This window comes from Sminthopsis crassicaudata, chromosome 1 (assembly GCF_048593235.1).
Source record: "Sminthopsis crassicaudata isolate SCR6 chromosome 1, ASM4859323v1, whole genome shotgun sequence".
Classification (NCBI taxonomy): Eukaryota; Metazoa; Chordata; class Mammalia; order Dasyuromorphia; family Dasyuridae; genus Sminthopsis; species Sminthopsis crassicaudata.
The window spans coordinates 486,511,637-486,528,693 of NC_133617.1; the positions used below are offsets into that span (position 1 = coordinate 486,511,637).

At 39.6% G+C, this 17,057-nt stretch overlaps 1 protein-coding gene across 1 annotated transcript in view; it reads left to right on the forward strand.

Annotated features, from left to right (window-relative positions):
• MYH16 (myosin heavy chain 16) overlaps positions 1–17,057 on the forward strand; it is a 156,762-nt gene that overhangs the window by 77,545 nt on the left and 62,160 nt on the right. The window contains exons 3-11 of the mRNA XM_074281247.1: positions 2,188–2,331; positions 5,043–5,199; positions 8,118–8,145; positions 9,444–9,540; positions 10,128–10,219; positions 11,775–11,839; positions 13,137–13,235; positions 14,421–14,524; positions 16,414–16,552. Of these exons, the coding sequence (XP_074137348.1) occupies positions 2,188–2,331; positions 5,043–5,199; positions 8,118–8,145; positions 9,444–9,540; positions 10,128–10,219; positions 11,775–11,839; positions 13,137–13,235; positions 14,421–14,524; positions 16,414–16,552 (925 nt within the window). The remainder of the gene's footprint in view (positions 1–2,187; positions 2,332–5,042; positions 5,200–8,117; positions 8,146–9,443; positions 9,541–10,127; positions 10,220–11,774; positions 11,840–13,136; positions 13,236–14,420; positions 14,525–16,413; positions 16,553–17,057) is intronic.

Consider the following 17,057-nt stretch of genomic DNA (forward strand, 5'->3'; position numbering starts at 1 on the left):
AGAAAGAGAGAGAGAGACAAAGAGAGAGAGAGAAAGAGAGAGAGAGAGAGGAAGAGAGAGAGAGAGAGAGAGAGAGAGAGAGAGAGAGAGGAGAAGAGAAGAGAGAGAAGAGAGAGAGAGAGAGAGGAAGAGAGAGAGAGAGAGAGAGAGAGAAAGAGAGAGAAAGAGAGAGAGAGAGAAAGAGAGAGGAAGAGAAGAGAGAAAGAGAGAGAGAAAGAGAGAGAGAGAAAGAGAGAGAGAGAAAGAGAGAGACAGAGACAGAGAAAGAGAGAGAGAGAGAGAGAGAGAGAGAGAGAGAGAGAGAGAGAGAGAGAGAGAGAGAGAGAGAGGAAGAGAGAGAGATGTTCTTTTAGGAGGATCTCTTTGACAGCTAAGTGGAGGATGGGCAGGAATTGGGAGAGACTTGAGTCAGGTAGACCCACTAGTAAGCTACTGCAGTAGTCCAAGTGTGCGAAGATGAGCCTGTATTAGGATACCATTATCTGTCACACAAAAGTGTCAGAGGAGAGAAGGAATATACTGTATAAAGAAATGTTACAAAGGTAAAAATCAACAGAGCTTAGCAATAGATGGAAGGGGGCGGGGGAAGGAGGAGTGGTAAGAGAAAGTGAGGCATCCAGGATGGCCCTTAGATTGTGAGCCTGTAAATGGGAGGATGGAAGTACTTTCCACAGTAATAGGGAAGTTAGAAACAGGGAAGAGTTTGGGGATAGGGAATGATAATGAATTTAGTCGTAGATATACAAGATGTTTAAGATATGTCCAGTTGGAGAAACCTAATGTGTAGCTGGAGCTTGGGAGAGAGAGAAGTCAGGACGGACAAATACATTTGGTAAGCATCAGTAGAGATGACAGTTGATCCATGGGAGCTGACAAGAACTCTATGTGAAATTGTAGAGAGGGAGAAAAAGAAGATCCCAGAAGGCTGACCCATTATTATGAAGGGTACTTTCCCCCCACTGTCAAGTTTGGTTCATTGTCCCAAATCTTGTCTCCCAGCAGGGGCTGCTAATGGCTGCCCATTTACTTGGGTAAGTTGTCTAATGAGGGAAGTCAACCTTGGGACACACGGAAGTCACCTTCCTCCCTACCTTCTGTGCAGAAAAGATAGAAGAAATTGTAGAGAACAAAGCACCGGGCTCAATATGGTTAATGAACATGAAAGTCAAGTTTTATTCTCAGGAATAATTCATTTTCTGGAAAGGCAGGGGATTCCAGAGCCACATTGCTTAATGGGATATCCCCAAAGTCCAAGTGTGACTAAAGGCAAAATGAGTAAATTAAGTACTGACTTGGATTTCTTTTCAGCATAGGGAACACACAAGTGAAGCACATGAATTTAAAAAGAAGAGGTCTGAATGTAGTCTTGACCTAACAGTTATTAAGCTAAGGGTAGTCTTCTCGTGGACCTGCATTCAAATCTCTGTTCTACCATTTATCCCCATGTGGTCTTGGACAAGTTATAGAGCCTTACTGGCCTCAGAGATCCAATGTCTTCTGAGGTTACTGTGATATCTAAATCTCTATTAGTGTAAATATTATTTCTATTTTGCTGATGAGGAAATAGAGGCTCAAATTCACCTAAGGTCACCTAAGGGATAGAGACAGGTCTCAAACTCAATCCCCTGACACCAAATCTTTAAACCATGCAATGCCGATCCCCTGGTAGGAGAAATAATGACGTCTGGACAAACTCCAGAAGTCCTGAAATATTGATTGTCAGTGGTTGTCAGACCTTTTACTCAAGGGTAACCTGTCCAGATTCTCCTCCTCCTTCTCTTATCTACTTGTTTTTGGCTTTAACTCTTAAAAAAGCCTTAAAAAAGCTTTTTTTTTTCTTTGTACCCTTGGTGGGGAGCTTGGGGGTGTCTCTATAAAGGAAAAAATGGGATGGGAACAGATTGCTGTACTGTGCTGCAACCGCCCTCCCCAACTCATCCCCACCCTCAAGGCAAGCAGCCAATAGCCATGTCTTCTTGTCCAACAGCATCTCAGGAGCCAAGTCTACCAAAGAACAGCCACTATTTTTGCTTCCCTTCAAGCTGCCAGACTGAATGTGGCTCAAGGAGAAGTGTGGGAAGAGGGTCGCGCGGTCAGTCAGAGGGGTCTCCCAGGTCATACAAGCAGTTGTGGTCATGTTTCTCTGAATAATGAGCATGCTGATAGGTTTTTTTTTAAATCCTGCAGACAGTTACTATGAAGAAAGATGATGTCCAGCAGATGAATCCACCCAAGTTCTACCAGGCTAGTGATATGGCCGACATGACCTTTCTGAATGAAGCCAGTGTCCTGGATAACCTCCGCCAGCGTTATACCAACATGAGGATCTATGTAAGTGGAAGAGTGTAGGAGGCAGCTAAGTCATCCAGAGTTGCTCACAAATTTGATACAAGATAGGGACTTTTATGACGATGGAAGTCATCCTAGCCCCTTATTCCATAGATGGAAGATGACCTTCAAGTTGCTTCAGTTTGGGCTAAACTAGTATTCTGTTAAGTCATGCAAATTGCAAATCATTTTATATAGCTTCCTTATTCTGCAGTGGAAGGACCAGGTATGGATAGAATTCTGATTTATACAAATCCCACCTTAGATACTAGCTGTATGCCCAAAGACAAGTCAGAACTTCAAGTTCCTCATCTGGAAAAGCAGGCTAATAATTATTGTGCCAACTTCACAGGATTGCTCTGAGAAAAGTGTTTCACAAAACTTAAAGCATTGTAGAAATATAAGTTATCATCATCATCATCATTGTCAAGGCTATTGGGGTTAAGTGACTTGCCCAGGGTCACACAGTTAGCAAGTGTTAAGTGTCTGAGGCCAGTTTTGAACTCAGGTCCAATGCTACATCCCTTGCACCATCTAGCTGCCCCAGTATCATTGTTATTGACATTAGTAAATACGTGTTCACTCCAAACTGAAATATAAGGTTTTTTTCACTTTCTTTCCTGAGGCCATGTGACAGAGAAGGCTCATTTCTCCCATCCTGTCACCTATAACATTTCTTACTCAGTGTCAAAAGGAATCTTTCCTTGCCCCCAAATTTCTAGCATCCTATTTATACCTTCATGGAGAGGGAGTCTGACAAAGTAAAGTAAATGTTGGCCTCTGAGAAAGGAGAGATTGGAGTTTGAATCCTGGGTTCAGACACAACAAGCCCTTGAGATGCTCTGAACCTCAATTTCATTATGTATAAAATGGGTAACTGTGGAAATTCTATTAGAGAGTACTATAAAGATCAAATGAGAAAATACATGTAAAGTGCCATATAAATAGCAGCTATTATTACAGATATTTACTAAAATGGATACCATTCTATTCTTTGAAGGTCACAAAAAAATCATAGATTTAAAGCTAAAAGGCCTCATCCAGTCCAACTATTATTTTTCAGATGAAGAAGCTTATGCCAAGAAAAATTAAATCACTCTTTTCTTTCTTTCTTTCTTTTTTTGATTCAAAACTTCCTCTTTTTTTTTTTAAATAGTATTTTATTTTTCCAAATACATGCAAAGATAGTTTTCAGCATTCACCTTTGCAAAACCTTGCCTTCCAAATTTTTCTCCCTCCTTCCGCACTTCCCCAAGACAGCAAGTAATCTGATCTAGGTTAAACATGAATTTTTTCTAAACCTATTTCCATATTCATCATGCTGCCTAAGAAAAATCAGACCAAAAGGAAAAAAACAAGTAAACAAATAATAACACCATAAAAAGGAGAAAATACTTCCTATGCTTTGATCCATATTCATTCACAATAGTTCTCTCTTTGGATGTGGATGGCTCTATCACGTCTATTGGAATTGCCCTGAATTACCTCATTGTTGAAAAGAGCCAAGTCCATCACAGTTGTTCATCACATAATCTTGCTGTTACTTTGTACATTATTTTTTTTGGTTCTGCTCACTTCACTTAGCAGTTCATGTAAGTCTTTCCAGGTCTTTCTGAAATCCTCCTCCTCCTCATTTCTTTTAGAACAATAGTATTCTATAACATTCATATACCATAATTTATTCAGCCATTCCCCCACTGATGGGCATCCACTCAATTCCAATTCCTTGCCACCACAAAAAGGGCTGGGCTAAGCCACTTTTCCAAGGTCTTGCAGCTTGGTACCGACAGAGTTAGAATTTAAATCTGGATTTTCTGCCTTTAAATTCTGGCAGCTAGGACAGATTATGTGGTGCAGTGAGTGGCACCCTGGACTTGGAATCAAGAAGACCTGAGTTCAAATTTGGTCTCTCGTTCTTACTTGCTGTATGACACTGGACAAGACACCTAATTGCTATCTATCTCAGTTTCCTCATCTGGAAAATGGAATGATAATAATAACACCTACCTCTCAAGGTTGTTGTGAGGATTAAATGAGATAATATTTGTAAAACACTTGGCACATAGGTGCTTAATAAATGTTTATTTCTTTCTTGTCTCACATTGCCACAAACTTAAGATGTAAGGATTTATTTTCTGATCAATCTTGCAACCCAAGATGTGAGAATGCAATTCCTCACAGTTAAGGTTGTTGGTCATTGAAATGTGTCTCTAAAAGAAATTTTGGTTAGTATAGAGTAGATTAGGTATAGCCTCAAGGCAAGAAATGGAACAGTTACTAGATGTTTAGATGAGTTTCCTGAAGCCTTTACTTTCCATGATAGCACCTACATCTTTGCAAAGCCTGCCATTCCACTGTGCTTCTTATATTTTTAATAACAAACTTTAATTTTAAAATCACATCTAATACATATAGAACTATGATATTAAGTAGTAAGCACTTAGCTAATATCATCTGAGAGACTAAGCTATTTGCCTAAGCCTGGGCAGCAAGGTGGTGCCATGATGCACAGAGCCCTGGGCACTGATTTGGGCCTGAGGAAGAAAACCCTTTTCTCCTTCATTCTGGCAGAATGTACTCTTGGGTGATTAGTAGAATGAGGCCCAGAGAGGTCTGCAGAGCGGGCACAGGAGACTGCGTTTGTTATTTACGGGAGGTTCTTGGAAGGACAGACTGACTTTCTTTTGTCCGTGTGTGTCTCTTGTGTCTTTAAGACCTACTCTGGTCTCTTCTGTGTGACAGTCAACCCCTACAGGTGGCTTCCCATTTATGGTGCCCGTGTGGCCAACATGTACAAGGGCAAGAAGCGTACAGAGATGCCCCCTCACCTCTTCTCCATCTCTGACAATGCCTACCATGACATGCTCATGGGTAAGTGTTTGCTGGGGGAGCCTGCAGGGTATGTCTTTGTCACGGACTGAGAGACAGTGTGCAAAGTGGACCGAGGCCTGGTCTGTCAGAAAGACCTAAGTTCTGTCCTTAAGCACGACTGTCATCTTGGCCAAGTCAAATAACTTTAGTGCTTAAGGCAACTCTTTGGATAAATATATAAAAAATGAGTGGAAACTCTAAGTCAGGTTGTTAACAAGTATTTATTAAGTGCTTATTTTATGCCAGGCATAAGTGCTGGGAACAGGAATACAAATAAAAAGACAGCCTCTGTCCTCGTGGAGCTCTTATTCTCACGCATAAAAGGAAGTTGAAAATGGAAAGGGAGTGGGTGATTAATGGAGTGGGGGTGGGAGTGAGGGAATTGTAGAGAAAGTCTGAAGTGTAAGAAGAATGAGATGTGCTTGGTCTGTGTGAGCTCCTTTATCGGGGGTTCTAGAGGGAGAGGGCACTCTCAAGGTGGAGTCCCAGGCTGGAGTCAGCTTCAAGGTGAAGAAGTCTAGAGTGTAACCTGGAGAGAAATGACCACGTTGGAAAGGAATGATGACATAAAAACAAGGAGTTGATCTCCCTTGGTATGGGGAGTTTTCATACTGGGAACTCCCCACATTATAAAAATCAATCTGGAGGGAGGTTCATTTGATAAAATTCTATAGGTCTGGCCTATAATCTGCATTACCAGTTGAGAATCATAGCTCATAAAAATCTTTGGATAATTAACTTTTAAGACTTTTATAGCATGCATCTAAACACACAAAAAAATCAATTTCACCTAACAGTCAAATGTCTCAATACTTGTAGGACTTAATAGTTTTTGTGAGTTGTGGTGGTCAAAGGTAAGAGGAGTTTCTCTGAATTTGGCTAGATTGTCAACAAGTTTTTATTAAGCATTTACTGTGTGCTTTCTGATGGGTCAGTTCCTCTCAGAACCTCCATTTCAAGATGTACCTGGACCATCCATAGTCATTCTTTCATTCCTCTCCACGCTCTGTTACTGAATTTCTGGACTTCTTTCTCCCCTCTGCTCTGTGCAGGTTATTTTCTATGTCCCCTCCTCACATACCCCTTTCAGCTTCCTTCCATGGACTGTCTCCTCTCATTAGAATATAAACTCCTTGAAAGCAAGGACTTTCTTTCTTGCATGTATTTGCATTTTTAGCACTTAGCAGAGTGCCTGACAAAAACATTTGTTGATTGACTGAATGACTGTGCTAGGGACTCTGTTAAGCACTGGCCATATTGGGCATTTCTGCAAAGAGAGGCAAAAATAGTTCCTGCCTACACGGAATTCACATTCTAAAAAGGGGAGAAGCCATAAAAACAACTATGTATGAAAAAGATACGTGCGGAGCAAACTGGCATTAATCCCAGGCTTAAAGTCTTTCCAGACTAATAGGAAATGCCAGAGCTCAGGCTCTGCTCACAAAGTCTCCCAGGATCCGGGTTCACCTCTTTGTCATCATGAGGCATCATATTAGGCCTTTTAATCAAGCTTATTACTCTTGAATTTATATTATAACCATAGATTCAAGAAACTAATTGTACAAGTACTAGGTGGAGAGCAATATATTTTCAGAGCAATTTCTGGGGAAAAAAGAACAAGAGGTGTTAGTTGACTACCAGCTTAATATAAGACCCCAGTGTCATGTAATTGTTCAAAAGGCTAATATAACCATAGGCTATACTAACATAAATAAAGTGTCCAGAAAAAGAAAGTTCATTAATTCTACTGTACTCCGAGTTGAACGGGACACCTAGGGATCACTGTACTCAGTACTGGGCACCACTTTTTTAAAGAATAAACATTTACTGATATCTTTTGTTTGACTATCATCCATATTTCCCAATGTTTTCCTTTTTATCTCAATCATCCTCTTTCCCCCTAGCCTTCTCTTTGATAAAGAATAAAAAAGAATTTAAAAAAATTCAGTAAAACTAAGCAAAACATTTTTTAAAAAAATCACATTTTATGCAATCTTGTAAAAACATAGACCCCCTACTTTTGCAAAGGGTGGGTGGAACGAGCATCACTTTAGGAGGGAGATTGACAAATAATGAGAAACAGGTGACTAGGATGGTGGGTATACCTGAACAATGTTGGCCCAGAGATTTAGGGCCATAGGTTTAGATGGAAACTCAGAAGTCATCCAATGCGATTTCTACATCACATGACGAGTAGTTAAACAAATTGTTTAGCCAGGAGAAAAGAAGATGTAGGAGGCACTTTAAAACTGTTTTCTAGGATTTAAAGGGTTGTTCTTTGTGCTCTGGAGGACAGAAAAAGACCAAAGTAAAAATTAGAGGCAGGTAGATTTCATCTCAATAGAAGGAAGGAAACAAGCGTTTATTAAGCACCTACTATGTGCCAGGCACTGTGCTAAGTGCTTTACCACTAATATCTCATTTTACCTTCACAACAAAGCTAGGAAGTTGTGTTAATGTCCCTACTTAGCAGTTGAGATAACTGAGGGAGACAGAGGTTAAGGCATCAAACAGTTGGCAAAGCGTCTAAAGTTAGGTGTAAATTCCAGGCCTGGCACTCTATCCATAATGGTTAAAATTACCTGAAGTGGGATGCCTGCCTGGTGGGCCATTCACTGGAGTTCTTGCAACAAAGGCTGAAGGGCCTACAGAGGAGATTCGAGCCTCAGGTAGGAGTCTGGCTCAGACAGCCTCATAGACCTCAGACTTCCCAGCTAGGAGACTGAGGCATTTCAGTTCTACAGACAAATATTCAGTGACTGAGCCTCTAGCTAAGGCTAGCTTCATTATCCAAAAGCAGAATGGTGACTCAGATGTCTGATTGTTTGGGTTTGGTTGTAGTCAAAGCCTAAATAGCTAAACTGGGGAAATAAAAATGTTTGCTAATTGTGTCTTGGTATCTTTTCCCCTTCCTACAGATCGTGAAAATCAGTCTATGCTAATCACGTAAGTATTCCTTCTTGTCTTTGGTCTATATACATATAATTATGTCGGTCTCTTCTACATATAATTAGTCATTCGCGTAATTATAATTAATTGCCTGTGCTTTGTAAGGAACTTTGCAGGCTACAAATAGGTTTAATTGTAGTAAATACCTCAAGTCAATGTCTCTTTTACTGATGGGGGTGTAGTGAATGATTCTTCCTTAGTCTCCTAACACCTATCTCTATCTTCTGAGGGCTGGCAGTGCCTGTGGATAGAAGGATCCAATCTAATCCAACCTGAAAAACATTTATTAAGTGTCTGTTATGTACATAACATAATAGAAGGCTGATTCTTCCTGGGTGCAGGTCCTGCTTCTGAAACCTTCAGGCCACATGACGATGGGCAGATCAGTTATTCTTTCTGTTTCCATGCAGTTCTCATAGCCTGCAAGGTTACAGAATGATTCTTGAAACGTGTCAGAGAAGGGATTTGCTTCCCACTGATGAAATTGCAGGCCTAGGCCATGGCATGCAAAGTACCATGCTAGATGCTGGGAATACCCAAATACTAAATGGATGTGCAATCTCATTGGGGTGGAAGATCCTTGCAATGATCCAAAATTACTCATGATACACTTTTAAGTTTAATCTGTATTATTAATGTTTTCTCCATCACTTTATTAAACCTTGAGAATCAATAAAATCATAAATTAATTGTAGTGCTTATTGATTTCTAAGATGTAAATACTTATAATAAAAATTTACATTGGGCTCTTCATGGCTCTGCCCACCCCGGGATGGAAGTATTCTACTTTCTCCTTTTTTTTCCTAAAGCTTTTTATTTTCAAAATATATGCAAGGACAGTTTAACAACATTGACCCTGCATAGCCTTGTGTTTCAGATTTTCTCCTCCTTCCCTCCATTCTCTCCCCTAGATGGCAAGCAATTCAATATATGTTAAATGTGTTAAAATATATGTTAAATCCAATATGTAGAAATATTTATACAATTCTCTTGCTGCACAAGAGAAAGCAAATAAAAAAAAAGAAAGTAAATGGGCCTACTTTCTCCTAACTTCACAAGATTACTCCAGGAACATTCTGATCATCCTTTTGCCAGTCCTCACTCTCATTGTGGGGGTATTGGGAATACAAAGAGAAAAAACAGTCCCTTGCCCTAAGGGAACTTGCATTTTACTAAGAACTTACTACTAAGGATGGCCATTCTTGACGCCATTCCTGGTTGCTATTGTTATTATGCATGATGTTTTCTATCTCTTGGTTCTTCATGAGCCTCTTTTTTCCCTTTTCAATCCCTAGTGGAGAATCTGGTGCTGGCAAGACTGAAAATACCAAGAAGGTCATTCAGTACTTTGCCAACATTGGAGGCACTGGCAAACAGTCTTCAGATGGCAAGGTATGGCTTTCCAAATGGGTACAAGGAAGAAGAGGGCTCATCCGTCTCAGAAGGTATTCAAGTGACCCAGGAGGCTACATTTTCCTCCTGGATGGGCAGTCTTTAACCTACTGTGGAAGTCCAGAAACCAGTTGCACTTTAGGGAGGAGAAATTGAATTGCTGAGAGGGTTTTAAAAACAAGCAGCCATAGAAAGTCTAAGCAGGCTTCCTCTACTGCCTGATGGTGGAAGGTCTCCCAAAACAAGGCCTCCTTCTTTCTCTAGTTAATGGGAGCCACGAATGCAAAGAAATCTATCCGAGCATGGAGGTACCTTGGAGGATTGTTATGGAAACACAGCCAAAAAAGGGGGAAGTTTGTTTAACTAGAATGAAAGGAACACAAAGAAATGAATTTGAATCTCTTTAGAGTATACTTTGATCAGTAGGAAATATTTAAAAGATGAAGGAAGGATTACAGATAGTAAGCCGTGCTTTGTGTGGCAGATAGATTCATCGCTTGGTATGGCCACAGTGTGGTTGGAGTTAGTTTCTGATGGACAGAGCACCAGACATCTGACAGTTCCATCTTCTGTTTCTTCTGGGCTAGGGATCCTTGGAGGATCAAATCATCCAGGCTAACCCTGTGCTGGAGGCCTTTGGTAACGCCAAAACTACCAGGAACAACAATTCCTCTTGCCTCTGAAACATACTGGGTATGTGAGGATGGTGAAAACATATGACCTTTTCATGCCTAAGGCAACTCATTAAGATGGTGAATTCCAGATGAATTGCTATCTGCTTTATTGGAAGGAAGTTATATACCTGGAAGTCCCTAACCCAATAAAGGCACAGACCCAGAGCAGACTAATATATATAAATGATCAAGGAAAATTATGAAATGTACTTTTTAAAAAGACATTTTAAAGAATTAGATATCCACTTTTAAAGTTCAACTACGTGTAGTCTTGTCTAAAGGCAGGAGGATAGATTATATGATCTCTTGAAGTCTCTATGACTTTAAGACATGTAGAAAGGGGTGATGACCTACATAGAGGAGGCTAAACAAATTTCTAAGTAGGGCAAGCCATTTTTGTTTCCTTGAGATGCAGCTGTACTGGCAACAAAAGTACTGTCTTTGGGGTCCAAGGACTTCAAATTACTTCAAGTTCTGACTCAGTCACTTACTTCCCAGCTGTTTAACTTTTGTCATTTCAGTTAACTCTTCCAGCCTCAGTTTCCTTGTCCATAAAATGGATGTGTTAATATGTGTTCTTCTCAGGACAAAAATACTCTACAAACCTTAAAAGTTGTCTATAAAGAAATGGACTCTTGTCTACTCCCTTTCCCTTATCTCTGAAATGGCAACAAAAAAAGTGAAGGTTATACTAATTGCCCTCTGGAGTAATTCAGAGGGCATTTGGGTATGGACTTAATTCTGGAAAGTTGTCCCTCCCCCACCAATTTGCATGAAAAACCTGCAGTTCAACATTCCAGTTCAACTGAGAGTCTGATCTGGCCTGAAGGTACCCACGTGCAACTCATATGGAATTTCAGGAGGAGTGGCTAGCATGCATGTAAGACTAAACCTGATCCACTGTTTCTATGATAACCTGAGAGTGACCTTCCTTTTCTCACAGACCCTTTCATCATTTTCTTCTTCTTCTTCTTCTTCTTCTTCTTCTTCTTCTTCTTCTTCTTCTTCTTCTTCTTCTTCTTCTTCTTCTTCTTCTTCTTCTTCTTCTTCTTCTTCTTCTTCTTCTTCTTCTTCTTCTTCTTCTTCTTCTTCTTCTTCTTCTTCTTCTTCTTCTTCTTCTTCTTCTTCTTCTTCTTCTTCTTCTTCTTCTTCTTCTTCTTCTTCTTCTTCTTCTTCTTCTTCTTCTTCTTCTTCTTCTTCTTCTTCTTCTTCTTCTTCTTCTTCTTCTTCTTCTTCTTCTTCTTCTTCTTCTTCTTCTTCTTCTTCTTCTTCTTCTTCTTCTTCTTCTTCCTTCTTCTTCTTCTTCTTCTTCTTCTTCTTCTTCTTTCTTTTTCTCTTCTTTTTCTTTTCTTCTTCCCTTCTTTTTCTTTTTCTCTTCTTTTTCTTTTCTTTTTCTCTTCTTTTTCTTTTCTTCTTCCCTTCTTTTTCTTTTTCTCTTCTTATTTTTCTTTTCTTCTTTTCTTCTTCTTCTTCTTCTTCTTTTTCTTTTCTTCTTCTTCTTCTCTTCTTTCTTCTTCTTCTTTTCCTCTTCCTCCTTCTTCTTTTCTTTTTCTTTTCTCAGGGAAAGTTTATCCGAATCCACTTTGGCACCACTGGCAAACTGGCTGGGGCTGACATTGAGAGCTGTAAGTTGTTGCAAGTGTTCAGCTTTCTCTGGAATCTTAAGTCTGTTGAAATGGCCTTTTAGGAAGGACATTGTTGCATCCAGACAAGGGCAGCCAGAAAAGGGAAGCATAGGTAGCTTGGGGATCACAGACTGGGGAAGATTTGAGAGATGGAAGAAATAAAGATCATTGTGAGGATAAAGGATAGAGATGAAAGTCAAGACATAGAAAAAGTAGGATGATGAAAAATTTTGATCAGATAAAGAAAAGTTGGAGTCTATAAACATGGAAGTAGAAGACTTTTGAAGATGGCAAGATCAAAACTTTAACCATTTCTGTGTGTAGCTGAGGCAGAGTAGAGGAGCAGCTCATGAGAACAATAGCCTAAGAAACTAGGAAGTTAGGTTATTTGAGGAAGCATCAGTATGTATGCTGAAGTCCTTTAGCATGATAGCAGAAATTAGGGTAAGAAGGAAGAGATAAGCCAAGCACTCTATACATGGAGGAAGGAAGCAGAATGTCTTAGAGGTTAATTGTTAATAGAGGATAATGGCCACCAGGATCCGAATTAGAATGATGTATATACAAGGATATCATCCTAATCCAGATCCAGCTGTCATCAAAGAGTCCAGTCTCAGTAGAGGACAGAAGATGGAAAGAAGCGTGAGAGAACAAGTTTAAGATAAGAGGAAGTTTATTGATTATGAAGCAATTTTCCAAGAAGGAACAGTGGAAAGGTTGGGCAAATCTGAATTGGGGAGAAGGGATGAGATGAATGAGAGTAAGGGAACAGACCAATGGGAACGAAGAAAGGTATTTGGTACATTGGAAACTGGGGTTCAGAATCACTGGGATAAGGAGATTACAAGGGAATGAGAATGAGTTATTAAGGAATCCAAGTACAGCATGAATGGTTTAGAGAAAGACCTCTCTGGGGGGAAGCACATGATCAGAATAGACAACATCTTACCTCCAGATCTTACCTCAAGGTTGGTTGATAATGCTATTCTTCCCTGGAAGGCTTCAATGCCTGCTTCATAATAAGCAGGAGTAGGAGATGGCATGGAAGAGCACTGAGAAGCTATATTGATGCCATACCTGCATTGTAGGGAGTGTGAAACCAGGAGTAAGAGTGAAGAATTGAAGACTTTCTTAATCCAGAACAGGTAGAGAAATACCTGGGATGGGCTGATAGAGTAGGGAGAAGACATTCTACGACTTCCAAAAGTGCATGTATCATTTCCCCAAGTGCTCACTCTTTCTCTTTTCATAATGAATAAAAACAAATTTGTATCTCTACTTATTTTCTTTTTTTTAGATCTCTTAGAGAAATCTCGAGTCATTTCCCAGCAAGCAGCTGAGAGAGGCTATCATATCTTCTACCAGATCCTCTCTAACAAGAAGCCTGAACTTCTTGGTAAAGAATTGTCTCTGTGTCCCCTTTCCTCAGAAATGGAAATGCCCTTTTTGTTTTTCTTCCCAGGTTATTTTTACCTTCTGAATCCAATTCTCCCTGTGCAACAAGAGAACTGTTCAGTTCTGCACACATGTATTGTATGTATACTATATATAGTATACATACAATATATGTTATAAGACTGCTTGCCATCTAGGTAGGGGAGGGGGTGGAGAGAGGGAAGGGAAAAGTCAGAACAGAAGTGAATGCAAGGGATAATGTTGTAAAAAAATTACCCATGCATATGTTCTGTCAATAAAAAGTTATATATAAAAAAGATCATAGATCCAGAGCTGGAAAAGACCTTAAAAAAAAGAAATGAAAATGCCCTAGTTTATTAATTTCTTTCAATATGAAAGGTGCCCCCACCTTGACCTTACCTCACCATTGGTTCATCTTGTGGATTCCTTTATAGTCTGTGGAATAATCTTTTTGAGTTTAGAATCACATTCTTCAAGCAGAAATAATGAGCTCAGGATCTGAGGGAAAGAACAGTAGAAGGGACAAAATGGTGCTGTCAATCCCGAAGTAAGAGGACTTAAGTTCAAATCCCACTTCTATCATTTACTCCCTCATATGACCTAACCCCTGTCATTTAACATATCTTGCTCTCAGTTTCTTCATCTGCAAGATTATAGGGCTGGACTAGATGATTTCTAAGATCATTTTCAGCTCTAACCCAATGAACCTACTGTTCTACTCACCCATACCATATCACTGACCCCTTCGACTTCTTGTTTCTTGGGATTTTTTGGTGGGTTAGAAAAGGAAAAAAGAGGAGAAAACAATTAAAAAGAGGAGTAAAGGTCTTGGTCACTTTGATCTTGCTCAAAAGAGATGGGGAAGGTAGGAGGGAAATAAAAGAGGTAGGGATGAGACAATCCTCCAGTTACTAGAGTCTTCTTCCTCTGGCTCTTTGTGCTGTCTCAAGTCTTTATTGGATTGTTGTATATTTGTAGTATAGTATTTTGTCAAATGTCAGAGGAAATGTCTCCTGAAATTTCACAAGAGGTTCATGAAAAGTCTAATGGTGATCAGCACAATAGGGCACAGTGGTATTTGACTTCTCACCCACAAGTCCATGCTTTTGCTACCATTGGTACTATCATCAATCAGTCATGGAGTTCTCTTGATTTCTCTTTGCAGAGAGTTTGCTTCTGGTGCCCAATCCCAAGGAATACCATTGGATAAGCCAAGGTGTCACAGTGGTTGATAACATGGATGATGGTGAAGAGTTACAGATCACAGATGTGAGTGGGAAAGAGAAGCAATTGGGGCAAAGTAACGATGGGAGCCATATGGGACAGGATCGTCATTTGGAGGCAGAAATTCTGTGTGGTTCAAATTCTGGCTCTGCCCTTACTTCCTTAGGCAAGCCTTTTAGTCTCAGTTTCCTCGTTTGTAAAATAGAAAGAAGACAGAAAATAAATGCCTATTATTTGCCAGGCACTTTACAAATATCATTTCATTGGATCATTACAACAACCCTGTGAAAATAAGTGCTATTATTGTCATTTCCATTTTACAGTTGAGAAAACTGAGGCAGACAGAAATTAAGTGACTTGCCCAGGATCACAAGCTAGCAAATGTCAGAGGCCAGATTTGGATGAAGGTTTTCCTGACTCCAGACTGAGTGCTCTACCTACTGCTTAGCTGACTCTGATGTGGATAATAACAGCATCTACCATTTGAGAATCAAATGATAAATGAACTGACATATATAAAAGTGCTTTGTAGACATTAAAGCACTATGTAAATGCTTGCTTTTTTTAATAACAGCAATAATTAATTTTTATATTTATAATTTTTTCACAGTATATATGCATGAGTAATAATAACAGCAATAATTATTTATTAATTACATTTTAATTTAACAACAATAATATTCAGTTGAATGAATTGAGGATATTTAGCTTGGAAAAGAGAAACTTATAAGATTATATGGTGGCTACCTTGAGGGAGGACCAGGCATAATACAAGTATGGGCTTTAGGCTAAGAAGATTCTGTCCTTTTATGGGATGGGAAAGAAGGGATGGTTGCTGCTGGTTGGCCAGGGTGTTCTCCCCCAGGTCTAGGTCTACTGCAGGAACCAGGCAAATAGCCAGGTATCCTGGTTACTGTGAAATTGTGCTAGCCGAGGAAAAGTGTTTGTTACTCCAAAGCTATATACAGTCTAGTTCATACTATAAACAGAGTCTTAATGAACTAGTGAGCAGGGTGTTAACTCAGGGCACAGATTGTTCCCTCATAAGAAATTGATTTTCCTCACAACATCTATCTATTTAAACAGACACCCGCTCAATAACCTGAGACTTAGGGAAATATTGATCGGAATTTTTCCTCCCCAAAGTTTAAATTATAAAAGCCCCAGGGCATTGTCGGCAAGAAAATATAAATAGATATTTCACCAAGCTCAAAAGTGGAAATAAATTCTGACCAACATTGTTTTTGTCAAGATATTTAAGGTAGATCTGAACAATTATTTTTAATGAGCTTGAGATTTGGGGTCTTGTCTTCTCCCCTAGTTAGTGATTTCAACTAGGAAATATTACCTTTCTTTTCAAATTTAATTTTGCATATATCTTTTGTTTTTCTACTCCCATCATTTCTGAACATCCTCTCTCCCCACAACCTACTCCATCCCCTTGAAAGCTATGCATGTAACAGAGGATAAAAAAGAAAGAGAGAAGAAATTAGGTCAGCAAAATAAAACATATTGAGTGAGTCTGACGGTCTATACAATGGGAAACATTACTTTTTGGTGAATGTTTGAAAGGGTTGATTTGTGGGTCATTGTTTGAGGATGATAGACATTTCCCTGAGAACATGCAAATGATATCATTCTTAATTGGAGGAAATTGTTGATCTATTGGGATATACTTTTAAACATCACACATATATACATGTATGTATAGATATACACACATGAGTATATACATGCGTACATTTGTGTGCATTTCAGCACATATGGAATGTGTGTGTATGGAGAGTTATGTGTTGAGTGCATCTGTGCATTTGTACATATACATGCATGCATACATGTATATGTAGGCAAATACTCTCCTTTGGTGGTGTGAGATGGGGATTCAGTCTTTCCTCAAGCCTGTTGTTGAATGTCTCTTTCTTGCTAATTCCTAGGTTGCTTTTGACGTCCTAGGCTTCAGCTCAGAGGAGAAGATTGGGGTTTACAAACTCACTGGGGGAATCATGCATTTTGGGAACATGAAATTCAAGCAGAAACCAAGAGAGGAACAGGCAGAAGTGGACACTACCGAGGGTAAGTTGTTTGGTGAAGAATATGGGTCAAGCCCATCCAGAAGCAAATCAATCAATGCAGTGGGCAGCAGGGCTGCATTAATGTGATGACTGTTACCATGACTACCATTTACAAGATTCAATTAGTCAATGAGCGTTTATTACTCGCTTACTGGGCATTGCCTTAAATGCTGGTGATACAAGAAAAAGGCAAAAATATGGTCCCTGATCCAATGGAGTTCATATTCTCATTGAAGAGGTGATGTGTGAATAACTATCTCCATATAAGATATGTACAGTGTAAATGGAAGGTGGAGCAGCTGGGGGCCTACTGGCTGGTGTGCTGGAGCTTAGAGTAAGGAAGATGCTAACCTTAGCCGCGTACGAGCTGCATGACCCTGGGTAAGTCACTTAACACATTTCCAAAAATGTAAATGAGCTGGAGAAGGAAATGACAAATCACTCCAGTATCTTTGCCAAGAAAACTCCAAATGGGATCATGAAAAGTCAGACGTGATTGAAAAATG